General features: G+C 46.5%; 3 protein-coding genes across 4 annotated transcripts; 1 reads left to right on the top strand and 2 right to left on the bottom strand.

Moving 5' to 3' along the window:
* Positions 1-1,123: 1,123 nt before the first annotated feature.
* LOC139349260 (uncharacterized) lies at positions 1,124-2,961 on the bottom strand. Its single transcript, XM_070989862.1, has 4 exons — positions 2,851-2,961; positions 2,677-2,732; positions 1,287-2,432; positions 1,124-1,208 (listed from the first exon to the last, which is right to left on the bottom strand). The coding sequence occupies exons 1-3, from the start codon at positions 2,871-2,873 to the stop codon at positions 1,291-1,293; spliced, it is 1,221 nt and encodes a 406-aa protein (XP_070845963.1). The 5' UTR covers positions 2,874-2,961; the 3' UTR covers positions 1,124-1,208; positions 1,287-1,290.
* Positions 2,962-8,445: 5,484 nt separating this feature from the next.
* Positions 8,446-9,849, bottom strand: drd6b (dopamine receptor D6b). Its single transcript, XM_070990768.1, has one exon. It carries the CDS (start codon positions 9,847-9,849, stop codon positions 8,446-8,448), a length of 1,404 nt encoding a protein of 467 aa, XP_070846869.1.
* Positions 9,850-11,317: 1,468 nt separating this feature from the next.
* Positions 11,318-18,313, top strand: LOC139349947 (S-adenosylmethionine synthase-like). Of its 2 annotated transcripts, none has more exons than XM_070991018.1 (9): positions 11,318-11,441; positions 13,898-13,975; positions 14,606-14,728; positions 14,859-14,971; positions 15,126-15,269; positions 15,872-16,090; positions 16,227-16,409; positions 16,708-16,841; positions 16,951-18,313. In XM_070991018.1, the coding sequence occupies exons 3-9, from the start codon at positions 14,626-14,628 to the stop codon at positions 17,051-17,053; spliced, it is 999 nt and encodes a 332-aa protein (XP_070847119.1). In that variant the 5' UTR covers positions 11,318-11,441; positions 13,898-13,975; positions 14,606-14,625; the 3' UTR covers positions 17,054-18,313. The 2 variants fall into 2 exon arrangements, with proteins under 2 accessions (XP_070847119.1, XP_070847118.1); XM_070991017.1 differs by lacking the exon at positions 11,318-11,441 and adding an exon at positions 12,370-12,591.
* Positions 18,314-18,357: the final 44 nt, after the last annotated feature.

An 18,357-nucleotide genomic window follows, 5' to 3' on the forward strand; every position in this document is an offset into this window, starting at 1 on the left:
TTGCTTGTTAAACAGAAAAATGTGCTGACAAAAGTGATCAAGGTCTGCGGCAGCATCACAGGTACTGAACAAAAAAGTCTGATTTATGTAACAGTTAAAGGAAGCAGAATCCATCCTGTCACAGTTTAAGAGCTTTGCTTCAGATTCCTGCTTCAAAACCAACAAACGCTCCTTCAAACGCTGATTTCACTGACAAACTCCAGGAGTAAAACCTATGGCCCATCCAGCCATGCTCGGTAAATACTACTTTGCTTTAATCTTAGGACACTTTTTTATATTGTGTTTTTACTGCTGTTAAAACATTCACAACTTTTTACTGAGCTTTACTCACAGTGTTACTGCAGTCAGCTGTAATCCTCAGTCCCGTCCACACGAGCAGACAGCTTCTTCTGTCAGGTTTGAGTTGGATGTCAGATGATATCTTGCTGGCTGCAGCTGGCCTGTCAGTCAGACTGACAGCAGAACAGATTGTTTGGACACATGCCAGCATCACATCATACTGGCAGCTCCTAGTTTGTCTTTTGGAAACAGCTGCTTTTCTTCAAAATCACCTGAATGAATGTTCAACTGATGTCTCTTTACCATTTTTCCTGTCAGTTAACCTGGATATTCTGAGTTTGGTTAAAGAAAAGTAAACCCCAATTAAGGAAATCTGGATGTTGGAGAGCAGCACATGAACACAACACTATCTGCAGCCAGGAGTGGTGTGTGTTTAACAGTATGAGAAGGAAGTGATCTGTTTATCCAATGCTGCCCTTTAGACTTAGGAGTCTTAACATTGACAGCAGCATCTGCTTCATGCTGCAGATCAAGATGAACATGAACCACTGAAACATTGTAAAAAGGCTGCATTGCATACAACTGAGGGGAGGTAAACCCCAACAGAATACCAGTTACTACCAGTGTGATGTGCAGCTAGTCTGCAGCAGCATGAGTTGGGATTTAAAGTGGTTGGTTGTGTGTAAAGTCTGCAGAAACTGGAAGAGTCAGATCAGTGCAGGGCAACTCAGTCCTGCTTTAATAATTTAAACACAGCTTCACTCTGGAAAGTGAAATCGAACAAAAGCCTTGATTCGAAGATTGCAGTATCTACTTCAGCAAGGACAAAACCCACCAACAAGATCATGTTCAAATTTGTTTTATTAATTCTTAAACATGGTACATGTGAACAGTTCCACATAGGCTGAAGCTCAGTCACCAGGTGGACTCTGCAAGACAAGGACAACAGTTATGAACAGTCATGATGAAACCACATTAAACAGCAGCTTTGACTTGAGTTCACTTACCTCATTAAACCTTCTGTCCTCCTCTGGCCACAGTCATTGGGGCAGGCCTGCTTGGTGCTCTCACAGCATTGGAGGGAGAGGCTGCTGATGCTCTCACAGCACTGGAGGGAGAGGCCACTGAAGCAGAGGTCTCTGGGGAATACTCAGTGTAGGAAAAGAGTTCCCTTTCTCTCTGGTAGCCATTTTTGGATTGGATGATGTAGGACGAAGGTGGCAGAGGAAATGGCTCACTCACGCTCTGTGGCAGCTCTCCATCAGAACCCCAGACATTCAGGTCAGAAGGAGCAGATGGCATCCAGTTGCTTGGTTCATTGTAACCATGAGCTCCCCCTGCAGGCTGCGCATCCCAAAAAGATGGAACAGGCCCACCAAAGCTTGGAGTGTTGCTGTAAGGGACGGGTCCATCACCAAAGCTCGAGCTCAGGGCACCGCTGTAAGGAAGGGGGACCTCACTTGAGCCGAAGCTTGGAGCACCGCTGTAAGGAAGGGGGACCTCACTTGAGCCGAAGCTTGGAGCACCGCTGTAGGGAAGGGGGACCTCACTCGAGCCGAAGCTTGGAGCACCACTGTAGGGAAGGGGGACCTCACTCGAGCCGAAGCTTGGAGCACCGCTGTAAGGGACGGGTCCGTCACCAAACCTCGAGCTCGGAGTGTTGCTGTAAGGAAGGGCTACGTCTCCCAAGTTAAAGGTTGTAGCTGCGCTCCCAGCAGCTCCAGCAGGGTACGCAAAGCCAGAAGGAGGGAGAGATGGAGGAGCCTGGTGGACTGATCCCACATTTGAGCTTCCACTGGTGCTAGCAACATTCTGAGGCTGCACATTGAAGCCAGACGTCTCCACCCCAGTGCCGGCAGGTGGCTGAGGGCCAACGTACCCTGCACTCTGAGAAGGGACTTCAGGAGCCTTGGAGCCAGACTCATAAGTCACAATGAACCTGTTGGGCTCATATGTTGCTGATGAGCCTGCAGCCACACTGGGAGCTCCCAGACCGGATGGGGACTGGTTTCCAGTGGAAGAGCTGGGCTGTTGGGGGACTGCCTCAGCCTGCAGGGATACCAGGGGACCACGTGAGCCTTCAGGTTGAAGGTTTGATCCAGGAGCAGGTCCACTGCTGGACCCCCATGGAGCTGCGTAGGGATATCTGTAGTCTAGACAGAATTCAGAGTGAAAGATTAAGTTACAGCACAGACACATTAAAGTGGTCATGTGTTTTATACTAACTGTTGAAGCTGGATTTAATGAATGAGTGCAGCAGACAGAAAAGGAAACTGACAACATTCTGCTGAGCGTTTGATTTTTTTAGTTTTAGAGTGACTTAAATGTTCAGTTGTCTTACTTGGAGTCTCGGTTAAAGAGCGGCTGCACGATTAAGAACGTAGACAGGTAACTCACCTCCTTTTGCAGGAAAACAAGCAGCACCGCTAAACAGCAGACAGATCCAAGAAATCCTGCAAGACAGTTACAGCAAAAACAAGTTATTTCTCCCTGAAGGGTAAAGTGAGTAAGAACTTCAACAATTTTTGACTATATTGTCCCTGAAGCCAAAATAAAACCCATTCAACTCACCTTAAAGAGAGTCCAAGCTCCATGTTTGACACCAAAAAGCAGCAGCTTCAACTACAACAGCTTATCTTCAGCAGCCTGGTGGAGGTTTGCAGATAGAAGCTTTGCGCTGTGAACTGCATGTGGCTCCTCGGCTCTTATATTGTGCTCTACATGCTGCCTGCTCTAATTAAACTCATTAACAACACCTGGGGCCCAATCAGTCCCCACAGAGCCTGTTTCCATGTGGTGGAGGAGAGGACTTGGATTGTCATACATTGCAGCTATAGCTGCCAGATAAATGTAATGGAGTTAAAGTACAAAATTTAATTGTGAAAATTGGTATGAAAATACGATGAGATGATGGCTCGTCTCTCGCTTACAATTGTCAGTCTGCGTCTGAGACAGCTTAAAATCATACAATGTAAAGAGGCCTGAAGCCAGTCTTTTAAATATTTCTGTGTATTGTGATATAAATTCATCAGACCTATAAGACTGCCGACTGGTTTCTTGCCTTTGTTCAGGGGTTTATAATTCTTTATCCTCCATCAGTGTGGTAAAATTTATACAGCTGGAACATCCCCAAGAGGATGAATGCTGTTTATGTTCAGTGTCTTTCTGTCTGTGACTGACGGCGACTGAAGCGTCATTTAAAAGCCTGTGTTTGAACGGATTGTGCTGAAGTGACTTCAGAGAGCGAATGAAAAGAGGCTCCAACACAATCCCGGCCTTCTTCTCCCACAGATGAAAGTGGAGTGTGTGCTGGAAGCAGCTCTTGAGGCCGGGTGTGTTTGTGGTCTGATTTGCTCCGTGACCTCTGACCCCGCTGCCGTGCGGCTGCAGCCACGCTTCGACGAGCGGAACAAAAGCTTCAAACAGCGAGAGGCGGCGTGGCTGTTACTGCTGCATTCAGAGAGACTGCAGAAGATTCAACCGAGTGCAAATGGAGGTTTTCACAGTGTTTGTCTCCACGTGTCTATTTTAACACAACATCTTCACAGGTGATTAACACCACAGCAGACGCTCCAGTGGCTGTTCAGGCCTGGAAGATAAAAAGGTCACATGACTGAAGCACCCAGCGCCACCACAGGTTTTATGATGCCTACCATTTGAAAATCAAGTAACATCTGCTGACATTTGAGGAAAAACAGCAAAAATACCAGTTTTATTTTGTCACACCTGCAATAAATGATGTTTTTGTCCACTTGGGGGCAGCAGAAATAAGTTGTGAATTGTGAATTTTATGCCTTATATTTTGAGTTAAAGTTAGCAAGTAGTACAGTTTACACCATTGCATTTATCTGATTATTTAGATCATGATTATATGATGAAATATGACAATCCAAGTCCTCTCCTCCACCACATGGAAACAGGCTCTGTGGGGACTGATTGGGCCCCAGGTGTTGTTAATGAGTTTAATTAGAGCAGGCAGCATGTAGAGCACAATATAAGAGCCGAGGAGCCACATGCAGTTCACAGCGCAAAGCTTCTATCTGCAAACCTCCACCAGGCTGCTGAAGATAAGCTGTTGTAGTTGAAGCTGCTGCTTTTTGGTGTCAAACATGGAGCTTGGACTCTCTTTAAGGTGAGTTGAATGGGTTTTATTTTGGCTTCAGGGACAATATAGTCAAAAATTGTTGAAGTTCTTACTCACTTTACCCTTCAGGGAGAAATAACTTGTTTTTGCTGTAACTGTCTTGCAGGATTTCTTGGATCTGTCTGCTGTTTAGCGGTGCTGCTTGTTTTCCTGCAAAAGGAGGTGAGTTACCTGTCTACGTTCTTAATCGTGCAGCCGCTCTTTAACCGAGACTCCAAGTAAGACAACTGAACATTTAAGTCACTCTAAAACTAAAAAAATCAAACGCTCAGCAGAATGTTGTCAGTTTCCTTTTCTGTCTGCTGCACTCATTCATTAAATCCAGCTTCAACAGTTAGTATAAAACACATGACCACTTTAATGTGTCTGTGCTGTAACTTAATCTTTCACTCTGAATTCTGTCTAGACTACAGATATCCCTACGCAGCTCCATGGGGGTCCAGCAGTGGACCTGCTCCTGGATCAAACCTTCAACCTGAAGGCTCACGTGGTCCCCTGGTATCCCTGCAGCCTGAGGCAGTCCCCCAACAGCCCAGCTCTTCCACTGGAAACCAGTCCCCATCTGGTCTGGGAGCTCCCAGTGTGGCTGCAGGCTCATCAGCAACATATGAGCCCAACAGGTTCATTGTGACTTATGAGTCTGGCTCCAAGGCTCCTGAAGTCCCTTCTCAGAGTGCAGGGTACGTTGGCCCTCAGCCACCTGCCGGCACTGGGGTGGAGACGTCTGGCTTCAATGTGCAGCCTCAGAATGTTGCTAGCACCAGTGGAAGCTCAAATGTGGGATCAGTCCACCAGGCTCCTCCATCTCTCCCTCCTTCTGGCTTTGCGTACCCTGCTGGAGCTGCTGGGAGCGCAGCTACAACCTTTAACTTGGGAGACGTAGCCCTTCCTTACAGCAACACTCCGAGCTCGAGGTTTGGTGACGGACCCGTCCCTTACAGCGGTGCTCCAAGCTTCGGCTCGAGTGAGGTCCCCCTTCCCTACAGCGGTGCTCCAAGCTTCGGCTCGAGTGAGGTCCCCCTTCCTTACAGCAGTGCTCCAAGCTTCGGCTCGAGTGAGGTCCCCCTTCCCTACAGCGGTGCTCCAAGCTTTGGCTCGAGTGAGGTCCCCCTTCCCTACAGCGGTGCTCCAAGCTTCGGCTCGAGTGAGGTCCCCCTTCCTTACAGCGGTGCTCCAAGCTTCGGCTCGAGTGAGGTCCCTCTTCCTTACAGCGGTGCCCTGAGCTCGAGCTTTGGTGATGGACCCGTCCCTTACAGCAACACTCCAAGCTTTGGTGGGCCTGTTCCATACACTGTAGGTTTTTTTTGGGATGCGCAGCCTGCAGAGGGAGCTCATGGTTACAATGAACCAAGCAACTGGATGCCATCTGCTCCTTCTGACCTGAATGTCTGGGGTTCTGATGGAGAGCTGCCACAGAGCATGAGTGAGCCATTTCCTCTGCCACCTTCGTCCTACATCATCCAATCCAAAAATGGCTACCAGCGAGAAAGGGAACTCTTTTCCTACACTGAGTATTCCCCAGAGACCTCTGCTTCAGTGGCCTCTCCCTCCAGTGCTGTGAGAGCATCAGCAGCCTCTCCCTCCAATGCTGTGAGAGCACCAAGCAGGCCTGCCCCAATGACTGTGGCCAGAGGAGGACAGAAGGTTTAATGAGGTAAGTGAACTCAAGTCAAAGCTGCTGTTTAATGTAGTTTCATCATGACTGTTCATAACTGTTGTTCTTGTCTTGCAGAGTCCATCTGGTGACTGAGCTTCAGCCTATGTGGAACTGTTCACATGTACCATGTTTAAGAATTAATAAAACAAATTTGAACATGATCTTGAGTGAAATGACTCTAAGTTGTGCTTCAACTCCTGGTTCATGTAATTTCACAATGCTCTGCATGGATCTGATTTGTTTGACAGTGATTCCATTCACATATAGCATGAAATTCTGTTACACTGGTCATTAGTGCAAGCCTTTTTTTTATTGTGCTTAAGTTCATGAGTGAAGCCATAACCTCTCCACATTGAAACCTGAGGTGTCAATTCATCCACTGAAGCCTAAAGCAGTTCATGTTTGTGTAGAGGTGTTAATCTAAACTATCTTAGAGCTCACCAAACTTCAAAGTTTTACAAACTGTCAGATTGCAGAGCTTCATGTGGGATCACAGCAGCACTGACTGAAACTTTTTGCAAAGATGTTCATGTTGTCTGATATTCCTCCTTCCTCTGATGGGTCACATTGTGAGGGCTCACCTTCCATATGGGGACAAAACACAAGACCCCATATTGTAAATCATTAAATTTCAGGGGGGGACTTGAGTTAAGGTTTGGATAAGTCTCCAGTAAAGGAATGTAAGTTGATGTAATGTTCAAAACTGATGGAAATAACTATGATTGATGTAAAGTAAAGAGCATACTCTGTTTGGATGATCAGAATTAGGCCTAATTTCAAATGGAGCTTTATGCACTGCCAAGCCAACAGTGTGACAGGCTGGGGATGCATGCACCAAATAAAGCCAAAATTTCTGGTCAGAAGGACAAACATCTACTTTTAATCATTACAAAAGACTTGGATATCAACAGGTTTTTGGATAGTTTGGGAATCACAAATAGTAGGGTGCTTGTATTTCTGGATTGTGGCTACTGGTCACCACGAGACACGAGAAAATAAAGCTTTTAACCACAGATGTCAACTGCATCATGGTACTAACAGTAAAGTCGGGACCACCAAAGTCAGTGAGATTCATCCTCTGGGGACCAGAAATGTCTGACAAACGTCCTTAACAATCCATCAATAGTTGCTGAGCTATTTCAGCCTGAACCACAGCGGGGAACCGACTGACAGGCTGACATTTCAATAGAGCCATAATGGCTAAAAATGGCAGTTCTTAGCAAACAAACAAGCAGGATGAGTTTGAAACACATCAGTGTCAAGTCAAAAATGGAAAAATAACCAATTCCATCTGACAGTGGTTGAGTTGCGGACCTCCAACATGGCCGCCTGTCCTCAGCAGTTTCCTAGCAACAGCTGAAGCTAACAATCAGTGCTCCAGTCTGGCATTTATTGAGTGCCACTCGCCAAGAACCAGCAAATAAAACATCTCCGAGGAGGCCCAAGAAAGACAGTCTAAAATAATTCAACAACCTTCAGTTCAACACACACTCAGACCTTCACAACACCTGAATGTCTGATGTCCTGTTCAGCTTCATATTTTATTTGGCTCAGCGTCTGAACAGGAGAAGGACGAGCGCTCCGACAGAGACAGCCCGCAATTACCTGAAGGGGCAATTAAACGCTGAAACTAATGATGTAATTGATATTAATTATCCCTGCTCATCCTATCGGCCTTCTTTAACATATCAAAGGCAGGTTCAGTGAGTGAACACTCACATCAAACAACTCTGTTCAAAACGTCACTCGACCGCTGCATCAGCTCTTCAAACAATTGGATTTTACTGCTGTTGGCAATTAGTCGCTTGAGTCTTTGTGTTATGGAACACAATTAATTTGTGATTATAAAGCCAGGAGCGGTATAATGGATGAAACTGATATCAGGATATGAGCAAGGATGTTCTTCTAACAGTAATATGCAAATATTTGTGCAATTTAAAATAAATACTCCAGTGCACCATTGTGTATGATCGTGGCTGGAAAACTTTGTAAATCAATAATGCAATATGATCAAACACACAATGATCACAAAACAATCCACTGAAAGTCACTGATTTATAACATTAAAATATTGCCACATAGAATTACAAAATAAGTCTGGTGTTACTGTTTATGTATTTGGCTTACTGTCAACAAAGCCCAAGAAAACATATTTGATATGCAGTTTAAAGTCTGAACTTCAAACCTGAACCTCACTTTGTTGAGCTGACATAAAAAAATCCAACATAAAGTCAAAACGTGCATCATATTAACTTCAGATTACAGCAAACACTGTTGGTCAACTACAGTTCATAAAGTTCAGAACTGAACCAGTGACCTGCATCATGCAAGAGACTGTGAGCATTGTTTCAGAGCAGCTGGGTGCTCACAGGTCCTGGACTTGACCCGGAATAAGATAGGAGTCGGTGGGTCCGGAGGAGTTGAAGGGCATCATGTCTAAAGAAATCTCCGCCTCGCATTCATACTGCAGGATGGCGGGCAGCAGTAAGTTGCTGTGGTTGCGGGAATCATCTGAAATGATCGAGACTTTGTCAAAGTTCTGCTCCAGATTTCCTCCTGTGTGCGGCGGCTGCGGCTGCGCCATGAGTCTCTGCGCCCCGGGGCCCGGCATGGCGCAGGCCTCCTTCTGCATAGTGGTGTCGTGGTGGTAAGACACCAGCTCGTTGCTGAAGTCCACCGCCTCAACCGTGGAGGTGGAGCAGTATTTATTACAGCCCAGGATGGTGGAGAAAGCCTTCCTGAAGTCGGCGTTGAAAGCGTAAATGACCGGGTTGAGGGACGAGTTGGCCCAGCCGAACCACACGAAGATGCTGAAGGTGGTGTCGCTGACGCACGGCGGCTCTCCGAGCTTGTCCAGGTCGCAGAAAGGCACCACGCAGTTCAGGACGAAAAACGGCAGCCAGCAGAACACAAACACTCCCATGATGATGGACAGAGTCTTTAAAACTTTCGTTTCTCTCTTAAAAGACGTTTTCAGCGAGCTTTCGTCGTGCGTTGACGCGCGGTGGCGTTGGTTTTGCGCACGGGGCCCTGCCGCCCTCTCCAAAGACGAGATCCGTCTGATTTGGGTTTGCGCGATGCGGAAAATGCGCGTGTACGTCCCCACCATGATCACCACGGGAATGTAGAAACTTATCAGCGACGAGGAGATGGCATAGGTCCGGTTCAGGCTGGCGTTGCAGTCGTCCGGGTTGTCCGCCGTCGTGTTTTCCGCGTCCGCGCGGTGCCAGTTGAGTTGCACGGGAATGAAGGAGATGAGGATGGAGAGAGTCCAGGCGACGCCGATCATCAGGAAGGCGAACCTGCGTGTCATCTTGCGCTCGTACTTGAACGGGCTGGAGATGGCCCAGTACCGGTCCATGCTGATGATGCACAGATTGAGGATGGACGCGGTGGAGCACATGATGTCGAAGGCGACCCAGGTGTCACAGAAGCGGCCGAAGAGCCAGATGCCGGCGACTTCGGACACCGCCCTCCAGGGCATCACCAGCACGGCCACGAACAGGTCGGACACCGCCAGAGAGATTACGAAGGAGTTGGTCACTTTGGAGCGCAGGTGGCGGAATTTGATGACCGCCGCGCACACCAGAGTGTTCCCCAGAAGGGTGGAAACGATCAGGACGCACAGGACGCAGCCGGTTAGCGCCCTTAGACTGAGACCTCCACCTTGTCCGGAGCTGTCTGCCCCCGCTGTGACCACCTGGTGCTGGTCCAGGTGGCCAGGGTGATCCTGGTTTTGGTTTTGACTCTCGTTATAAAAACTCTCCATGGATATCCTGCTCACGCCGCCGGTGCCATGTCCGTTTCAGCTTCTCCTAATTAATCTGTCACTCCTATCCTCTTTCTCTCAACTCCTCTCCACTTGTGTTTCTAAGACGCAGTCATGAAGGAAAAAAAATCCTCATTCACTCCCAGAAAACAAGCCCGGCAGTGAGATCCTCCTGCAGGAGACGCGCTCAGATCATCCAGTGTCTCTGCTGTCCGCTCAGTGAGGCTGCAGATGACGACCCTCAGCGCCTTCAGTGGATTTACCCTCTCCAGTCTTAACATAATCATCTGCACGTTAAGACCATTTCAACATATTGATTTCACAGCCGCCTGATCTGTTTATTCATTATTCCCCATCGGATCCTCAGAGATTTACAATTCAAAATCTCGGACCAAAAATATCGAAAAGCAACTTTAAACTATATGTTTATGTCAGAAAGTAACAGGCTGCTGCACAGATTCTCTAAAAAAAACCCCTCAAAAATTAAAAATAATTATCATGAATAATACAGAAAATAATGAATTAATAATGGAAATGCTTTGAGTCAGAACTGTGAACGCTTTCATTAAATTGTGGCAATGACCTGTTCACCACTAATGATGTGAGTGTGATTGACGACCAGCACACACACCGCAAACAGGAAGCTGTGGAGTCTTCAGTAAAGAAAAGTGAACTCTGCCCCCTGGTGGACAAATCCTCAAAACATGAACAGCAGCACAAACAAACTCACATCAGTTATAACAGGAGGATTTTTGCATTTTCAGGTTTTGCCCAGATATAAATTATACTCCAGTCTGATTATTGCAGACATGCTGTAAAGAGGTGAACTGTTAACATGCGGTTTATCACACGTTTTCATATTTCCACCAAGGCCAAATGTCTGATCTCCACAGCTCTCTAACTGTGGTACCACTGGTGGTGCGCTAGCTCCCCCTAGAGGCATGCAGTGGAATCTCGAATTTAATGAATTGATTTAAAATATAACCATAAATTAATTTCAGGCATAATGTGATTAAAAACACCACAACGTTTTCGTTCAAAATAAAATTATGCTTAGCCTTTTCTGTGTTTTTTCTTGTTTAGACGTCAGCCTGCTGCGCAGTCACGTTCATGAACGCGCGCACGTACGTTTGACGATGGCTCACTAGCTAGGTTAACGAGCTAGCGTTAGCTGTGATGGTTAGCTCGTAAACGGAGGTAAAAAAAAGAAAAAGAAAAAAATGAGTGGTTCAGAAACACAGTAATAATGGGAAGTATTAGAGAGAGAAAAGAGAGAAATGTGGACAAACAAGAACAGCCATGTTGAAACTGAGGTGGACAGTGAACCGACCACAGGTGCTACAGCTAACACTAGCGATAAAGCTAACGCTAGCATTAGCGTTAGCTTTAGTTTGGTGAAAGCTCCGCAGCACCTGCCGACAGCAAACAGTAAAAACAGGAAAGAGATTTAACTGGAGTTACTTCAAACTTTCCCCGCGACTGAAGCGCAGGGAGCCTCGAATCACACCAGGATGGAAGCTGACTTCCATTGACCCCGACACCGCAGCACTGTTAGCAGAAACAGGCGCGCCCTCCTGCTAAGCTAATGTAAGGTATGCAGTCTCACCAACATACAGCCGCACTTTAATTCATTTGTATTTAGCCTACAAGTGTTCAAATGTGTGCGTGCGCACGTGCATGTAGGCCTGCAGTACTGTTTTTTAATGTTGGTCATAATGGTGGTACTGGGAGAGAATAACATATTCTGAAAGTAAGAACTAATTTGTGTTTTTGGTGACAAACCTGTGTATTTTTAGTGAAAACATCTTTTCCTAACCCATCTAAAGGGCTTTGTGCCTAAACCCATCCAGACCTGAACCACAGCATTGTCTCAACATGAAATGTAAATTTAAATGTAGTGAAATGAACATTTGAATCGTGGATTGCAGAACTGTATAATGTCAACATTTATTCTGGTAATTGGGTTGGGACAGTGTGTGTCCCATTAAGAAAATATGTTGTGTGGCCTCTTGATTGTGTTCGAGCAAAGCATGTTTTACCCTCTTTGGTATAGTTTTATTTAAAGTGAATGGAAAACAGATCTGACAGGAGATCTGAGCACACTTGTTCCCTGCATCGGTTCTTATCTGAGCTCTGATTTGTGCAGTGAAAACATCCCATTGGCAGGCAGCTCTCTGTGTATACAGCAGCACACCCATCAGAGACCTCAGGGGCCCCCAGGTACAAAGAAACAAAGAGTAGGCATGAATGGATCGATGGAGGAGCTTCAAAGTAACCGTCTGATGAAATCAACGCTCTGCCGTCTGATTCAAGACAGCCAGTTCGACCTTCACAGGGGTCTGAGTTTGACGAGTTCAGCTGCTGACAAAGTGGGAACTTTCAGCACGAGAGGAGTTAAATAAAGTGTCTCCAAGAAGAAGAAAGAAAGGAATCCCACCCTCCCCGCTCTCATATCTGAATGGTCTAACCCACTGGTTCACATGGCACCCTCCCCCCGGTGTGTGTGTGTGTGTTGTCTTTGCCTTATATAGCGCAGTTATCCGGCTGCGCTGCCTTAGATCAGACTGCAGCTAGCTTCTCTGCTCCACAGCCATCACTTCTGCTGTGTGTGTCCGGTTTCCAGCCTGTCAGGCAGCTTTGAAAGGGACAACATGAACGGCACCATAGACGCGACCCGCGACCACGCTCCTCACGACGGCTCCTTCATGTTTACCTCAGAGTCTGTGGGAGAGGGACATCCCGGTGAGTAGAGGACTCCCTCTCCACGCAGCATTTCATCTGCAGCTGCTGCTCTTATGAACGAGCAGCAGTGTTTCGAGTGTTCATCACGCCTGTGACACTTTTATGTTTCACTGATCATTGATGACTTCGAGGAATGTGCAGAATCCTGAGCACGGAGGCACTGTACCATTTAAAAAGTAGTTTGCCGAGCCACACGGCAGTGATCAGTGCTGTAATTTGAATCCTGGACTGTACACATATGAAGTTATCTGCCCATTTTCAGCATGCTTTAGTGCATTATCAAAGCTCTGCAGCCATAGCTATAATCATTTTAAACTGGTTCAACTTAGAAACTCTGATGCCTTAAAAAATGTGAGGTAACTGAGTTTTTGTTGAGAAAACAAGCTCAATAAACTGAGGATATCAGGTTGAATCAACTGTTTTGTGTTTAGCCACAGTAGCTCTGGATGGTATAACATGCTCCGGCTCCAGGGACAGAACAAGCTCTTTGAATCTCACTGATTGGCAGCAAATGTGTGTCAATCATTCAGCACGCAACTGGAAGATGCTTGGACCAGCATGCGTCACACTTTCTCCCCCCGGCTAGCAGCGTCGTGACGCTTCATAACAAACAGCATCAGCACACCAGGAAAGCGTTTTGGTCCTAAATCATTCATTCAGTGGTGTTTTAAAATGAGCTCTTTGACACGCAGGAAGTCAGTGCAAAGATCTAACAGCTGGACTGAAGTGATCTTTGCATTTTCACTTAATATGGAAGTAAGAGGCCAATAATCTTCAGGACTTAACACTTTAATCATCAGCTGTTTTTGTGGCGTGGTGAGAATAATGTGTTAATCTGTAAACTCTCTCTGGACTTTGTTGTGCTGCCTGCAGAGCAGGTCGCTGCACTCGAACTGTGAGAGTTGATTTGCGTTGACATCAGATTTGCTCTACTGGCTGATTTTTCTTCTTCTTGTTTCGAGGACTCATTTACAGACTGAAATGACTTGATGAGAAGGAGATTTTGTGCAAAAAGTCCAATATGTGACGTGGAGGGTAAAGGAAGGAGGATGTGTGTCAGCACAGCCTCTGATGAATGAGTGTGTCAGTGCTTTGACGATCTGATGGAGTTACAGTACATGCATGTGACACCGTGTGGAGGCTATTCATAGGCCCCCGGCTCCTCGTCGGAGTGATGTGCTGTGATGGAGAGGTGAAATCTGATATTCTCAGGCTCTGCCCAGATGAATGCCACGTGCAGCTGAAGGTCACACGAGGAAACGACTGGCTGATCCAGATATTGATGTATGTAACTCTTGTTTTTCAGATAAGATATGTGACCAGATCAGTGACGCTGTGCTGGACGCTCACCTGAGGCAGGACCCTGATGCCAAAGTGGCCTGTGGTGAGTAACGATGCTTCTGTCCAGCAGGGGGAAGTAGTGCACAAATGAGAGTGACCCCTCAGCCTGTTTGGGTAATGATTTCATTTTACAGCAGAAGAAAGTTTAACAGTTACATAACAGTTAATTATTCCTTATTATTAGACTAAATTAACAGATATAAGTTCTTCAATCAACGTCTTGTCCAAATATTAAACCCACCTGATTATAATAATAGCAATAGAAAATAAATGTCTATAATAGTATAATGTATGTATAATGTATATAATAGTTATTATAGTAGTATAATAAGTGTCTCCTGGTGCTCTAGTTATCCATAAGCACCATTTGAGCCCACTCTGGTTTGCGGGTGCATGCAGCATCTCAACAAAGTTGTATAAAACATTTTGCACCTCCAGACGGAGCTGATCCATAAAAACCCTCAAGTGATGTCACTTGAGTCAGAAGAGTTTGAAAATGACAAAGATGTGTTGGTGTGGAGAAAGAAGTGAGCTCATCTCATCTCCTCGTCTCTGCTGCAGGCTCCAGGCTCCATCAGCCTCTGCTAGCATAACTCTGACCAAACCATCAGCTGTTGAGTTGCATTGTGGGTAATGTAGGCCTCATAGCGTCCTCCTCTGTGTGCTGAAACAGAGACGGTGTGTAAGACTGGCATGGTGCTGCTTTGTGGCGAGATCACGTCCCGAGCCAACGTGGACTACCAGAAGGTGGTGAGAGAAACCATCAGAGATATCGGTTACGACAGCTCAGACAAAGGTGAGTGCTGCCACCTGGTGACACCTCTGCACCTGCTCCCTCAGCAGCAATATCAGTCACGGTTTGTACTTTTCTTTGAAGTCAAATGAGTAATGTCTGCTTCTCTTCGTGCCTCTCTGCGTCTGCCCAGGCTTCGACTATAAGACCTGTAACGTGCTGGTGGCCCTCGAGCAGCAGTCCCCCGATATCGCACAGGGAGTTCATGTGGACCGTCTGGAGAGTGACATTGGAGCTGGAGACCAGGTCATCCAGAGAAACACTACAAATACTCAACTTTTTTATTTTGAATTGTTTTGTTAAAGGAGTTTAGTTCATGGACTCAGGAACACCTCAGAAAACACAGTTTGATTGGAAATGATTGATTCTGGTTTTAATTGTGCTCGTTCTTTGCAAACAGGGTCTGATGTTTGGATACGCCACAGATGAGACAGAAGAGCTAATGCCGCTCACCGTCGTCCTCGCCCACAAACTCAACGCCAAGATGGCCGAACTGAGACGTAACGGGACCGTCCCCTGGCTCCGCCCCGACTCCAAGACTCAGGTGGGATCCAAACACACTGCAGCAGCACAGACAGAAGTCACGTGACCGCATAACGTGCTGACAGTTAGGTTTGTCATTTATCAGACGTTCATCAGGCATGAAAATCAGTTCTTCTCTTTCAAACAAGAAGTTTGAATCACATAAGAAACAAAGTCAAAGACCAGAAGTATGATCTGGACAAGACTTTGCCCTCTGAATGAACTAAAACCCTCCATAAAACTCAGACGCTCATGTAAAAGAAAGCCTAAATATTCACATTAGTTAGTTGAAATACCATCTTTAAATGCACAGATTCAAAGGTGTGCAGTGAAGTCGAGCCTGTGGTCCTCACTTCTCGTGAGTAGGTGGGACTGTGATAGAATGTGTTCACCAGCAGACGCCAACCAGAGCGCGCTGGTGTGCAGCATCTGAGCTGGGAGACGCCTTTCCAATAACAGCCTGTGCACATGTGATGATTTGTAATGTCAGTCCTTGGAGCTCGCTGCACGTCAGCTGTGAAGAGGAAGGTCGTCTTACATGCCAGCAATTAAATCAGATATTAGGCGTGATATCAGCGAATGAGCTGAAGCCTCTCCTCCACCTTCGCTCCACTCGCCGTCCAGGTGACGGTCCATTACACCCAAGAGAACGGCGCTGTGGTCCCCACGAGGGTCCACACGGTGGTGGTCTCAGTGCAGCACGACGACTACGTGAGCCTGGAGGAGCAGAAGAAGGTCCTGAAGGAGAAGGTCATCAAGGCCGTGGTCCCCTCCAGATACCTGGATGAGAAGACCATCTATCACCTGCAGCCCAGCGGCCGCTTCGTGATTGGTGGGCCACAGGTAAAGGTCTTCAGGTGTCCAGGTAGCTGTGAATGTCCATTAAAGACTGATGGAAGAGGTCAAAGCTCCAGTAGCTCCTGCGGTGTCTGATGTTGCTAAACATTCAGACCGTTTCTCTTCTGTGATTCTCCGTCAGGGCGACGCTGGAGTGACGGGCAGGAAGATCATCGTCGACACGTACGGTGGGTGGGGGGCGCACGGGGGCGGAGCTTTCTCTGGGAAGGACTACACGAAGGTGGACCGCTCCGCTGCCTACGCCGCCCGCTGGGTGGCCAAGTCCCTGGTGAAGGCCAAACTGTGCCGGAGGGTTCTGGTGCAGGTGAGGTCGACGCTCACCTTTTCTATGTTATTATCTTCTGTCATACTGCTCTGCTGTTCTGTATAGTAACTTACCACCTTTCATCTTCTAACCTGCCATATGATGCTATTTTATGTTAATATGTTACACTGATGTTTGCGTCCTCTTCTTTATTATATTTATATTTTATGGCCGTATTAACAGAGACAAACACTAAGTGTTGTCACTTGTATCATATGTTAGTCTGATGCACATTGTTAACATAGATTTACTGACTCTGTCAGAGGCTTTTCACTGAGCGTCTCGTCTCTGCCTCCAGGTGGCGTACGCGATCGGCGTCGCCCACCCGCTCTCCATCTCCCTGTTCACCTACGGCTCCTCCCAGAAGAGCGAGAAGGAGCTGCTGCAGATCATCAACAAAAACTTCGATCTCAGACCCGGCGTCATCGTCAGGTCGGCGTTAAACGATGCTGCGTCGTCTTTGACGTTACGTGCAACGTGATTGTTGTCAGACGTGTTAATTAATTAATTAATTTATGTTTGTTGCTCGATTTTGCTGCAGAGACCTGGACCTGAAGAGGCCGATCTACCAGAAGACGGCCTGCTACGGACACTTTGGCAGGAAGGAGTTTCCCTGGGAGGTCCCGAGGAACCTCAACTTCTAGAGTGTGTGTGTGCGCGCGAGTGTGTGTGCGGTATACTGTACATCGCTGCCCCTCGTGCTCCTGTAACCCAGTAAGTGACAGGCAGCTGGGTGTGGTGGTGGTGGTGGGGGGGTCTGCAGGGGCGGGTCAGGGTGTGTGCAGATGGACTTCGCAGCTCCTCAACTGTAACCTGACATATGAGCTGTCTGCCCCGTAGATTCAGCTCATGGTCACATGCAGTTTGTTTCACTCTTAAACTGGATGAGACTCTTTGGCTTTTCTGTCCAGAAATAAGAAATGACCAAATGTTAAGGGAGAGCAGCCATGTTTGCAGATTCATTCACTTTAGTGTCAGTGTTTTTAGATGGTACTGTACGACGCTGGCAGAGTGTCTGCAGGTTTAGTTTTACAGTAGATGATCTAAAGCCTTTAAAAGTTATCGCCTACAGTAAAGCCTGAAAGTCTGTTTTTAGTCGTCTCGCTTTGATTTTCAGCAAGAAATTCAACCTGTACCCTCAGTCTGCACCAGTCAGAGTGGACGTTTCGCTCGCCGGCGGAGAAACAAACCAAACCTGAAGAGGGAATTAGGGGAAATGAAAGCTAAGCTGGTAGATATCTAGCTGCTTTTAGAGAGTCTGCAGGTTTTTAGGGTCACGCTGGATGATTTCAAGCCTTCAAAGATGTCATTCAGGACAAACTTCAGAGCTCTTGTTCTGTTTTCAGTAAGACATCGATGCACAAACCTGAACTCTAAACATCAGTTTCATATCATTCGGTGCTAAAACATCAGTTTCATCAAGGCCTGCTGCTACTACAAGATACTTGCAAAGCAAATATGTGATGTGAAAATTCAGAAATTTCAAATGACTCATAACTGTGAAATCCTGAATGCTTCCTAACATTTGTTTCTGCATAGCAGAGAGCTGCAGGCTGTTGGCTTTAAAGAGCTTCACATTCAGTTAAAGCTGAAGGGTTCAGTTTAAGAGTTTCAGCAGGAAATCGATGCACAAACTTTCAACACGCTGCGATGTTTTCTTCTCAGGTCTCTGTTTGAGATGAAAGTGCTGTTAAAGGTTTTTTATCAGACACTAAAACAGTGAATTTCATGAAGACCTGCAAAGATGTAAAAACAGTAAATGTCCCAAAGACGCTTCAAGAGTCAGAATGAGAGGAAAACCCGTGAAGCTGTAACTTTATGAGGCGAATTCGTCTGAATCTCATTCTGTGCACATCAGTCCTGGAAAAATATGTAAATATGAACAATAAAACATTTTGACAAGAGGCACTGAATTCTTCTTCAAGGCTGCAGAATCGAATGAAAACCA

The sequence above is a fragment of the Chaetodon trifascialis genome, chromosome 21, assembly GCF_039877785.1.
Source record: "Chaetodon trifascialis isolate fChaTrf1 chromosome 21, fChaTrf1.hap1, whole genome shotgun sequence".
Lineage (NCBI taxonomy): Eukaryota > Metazoa > Chordata > Actinopteri > Chaetodontiformes > Chaetodontidae > Chaetodon > Chaetodon trifascialis.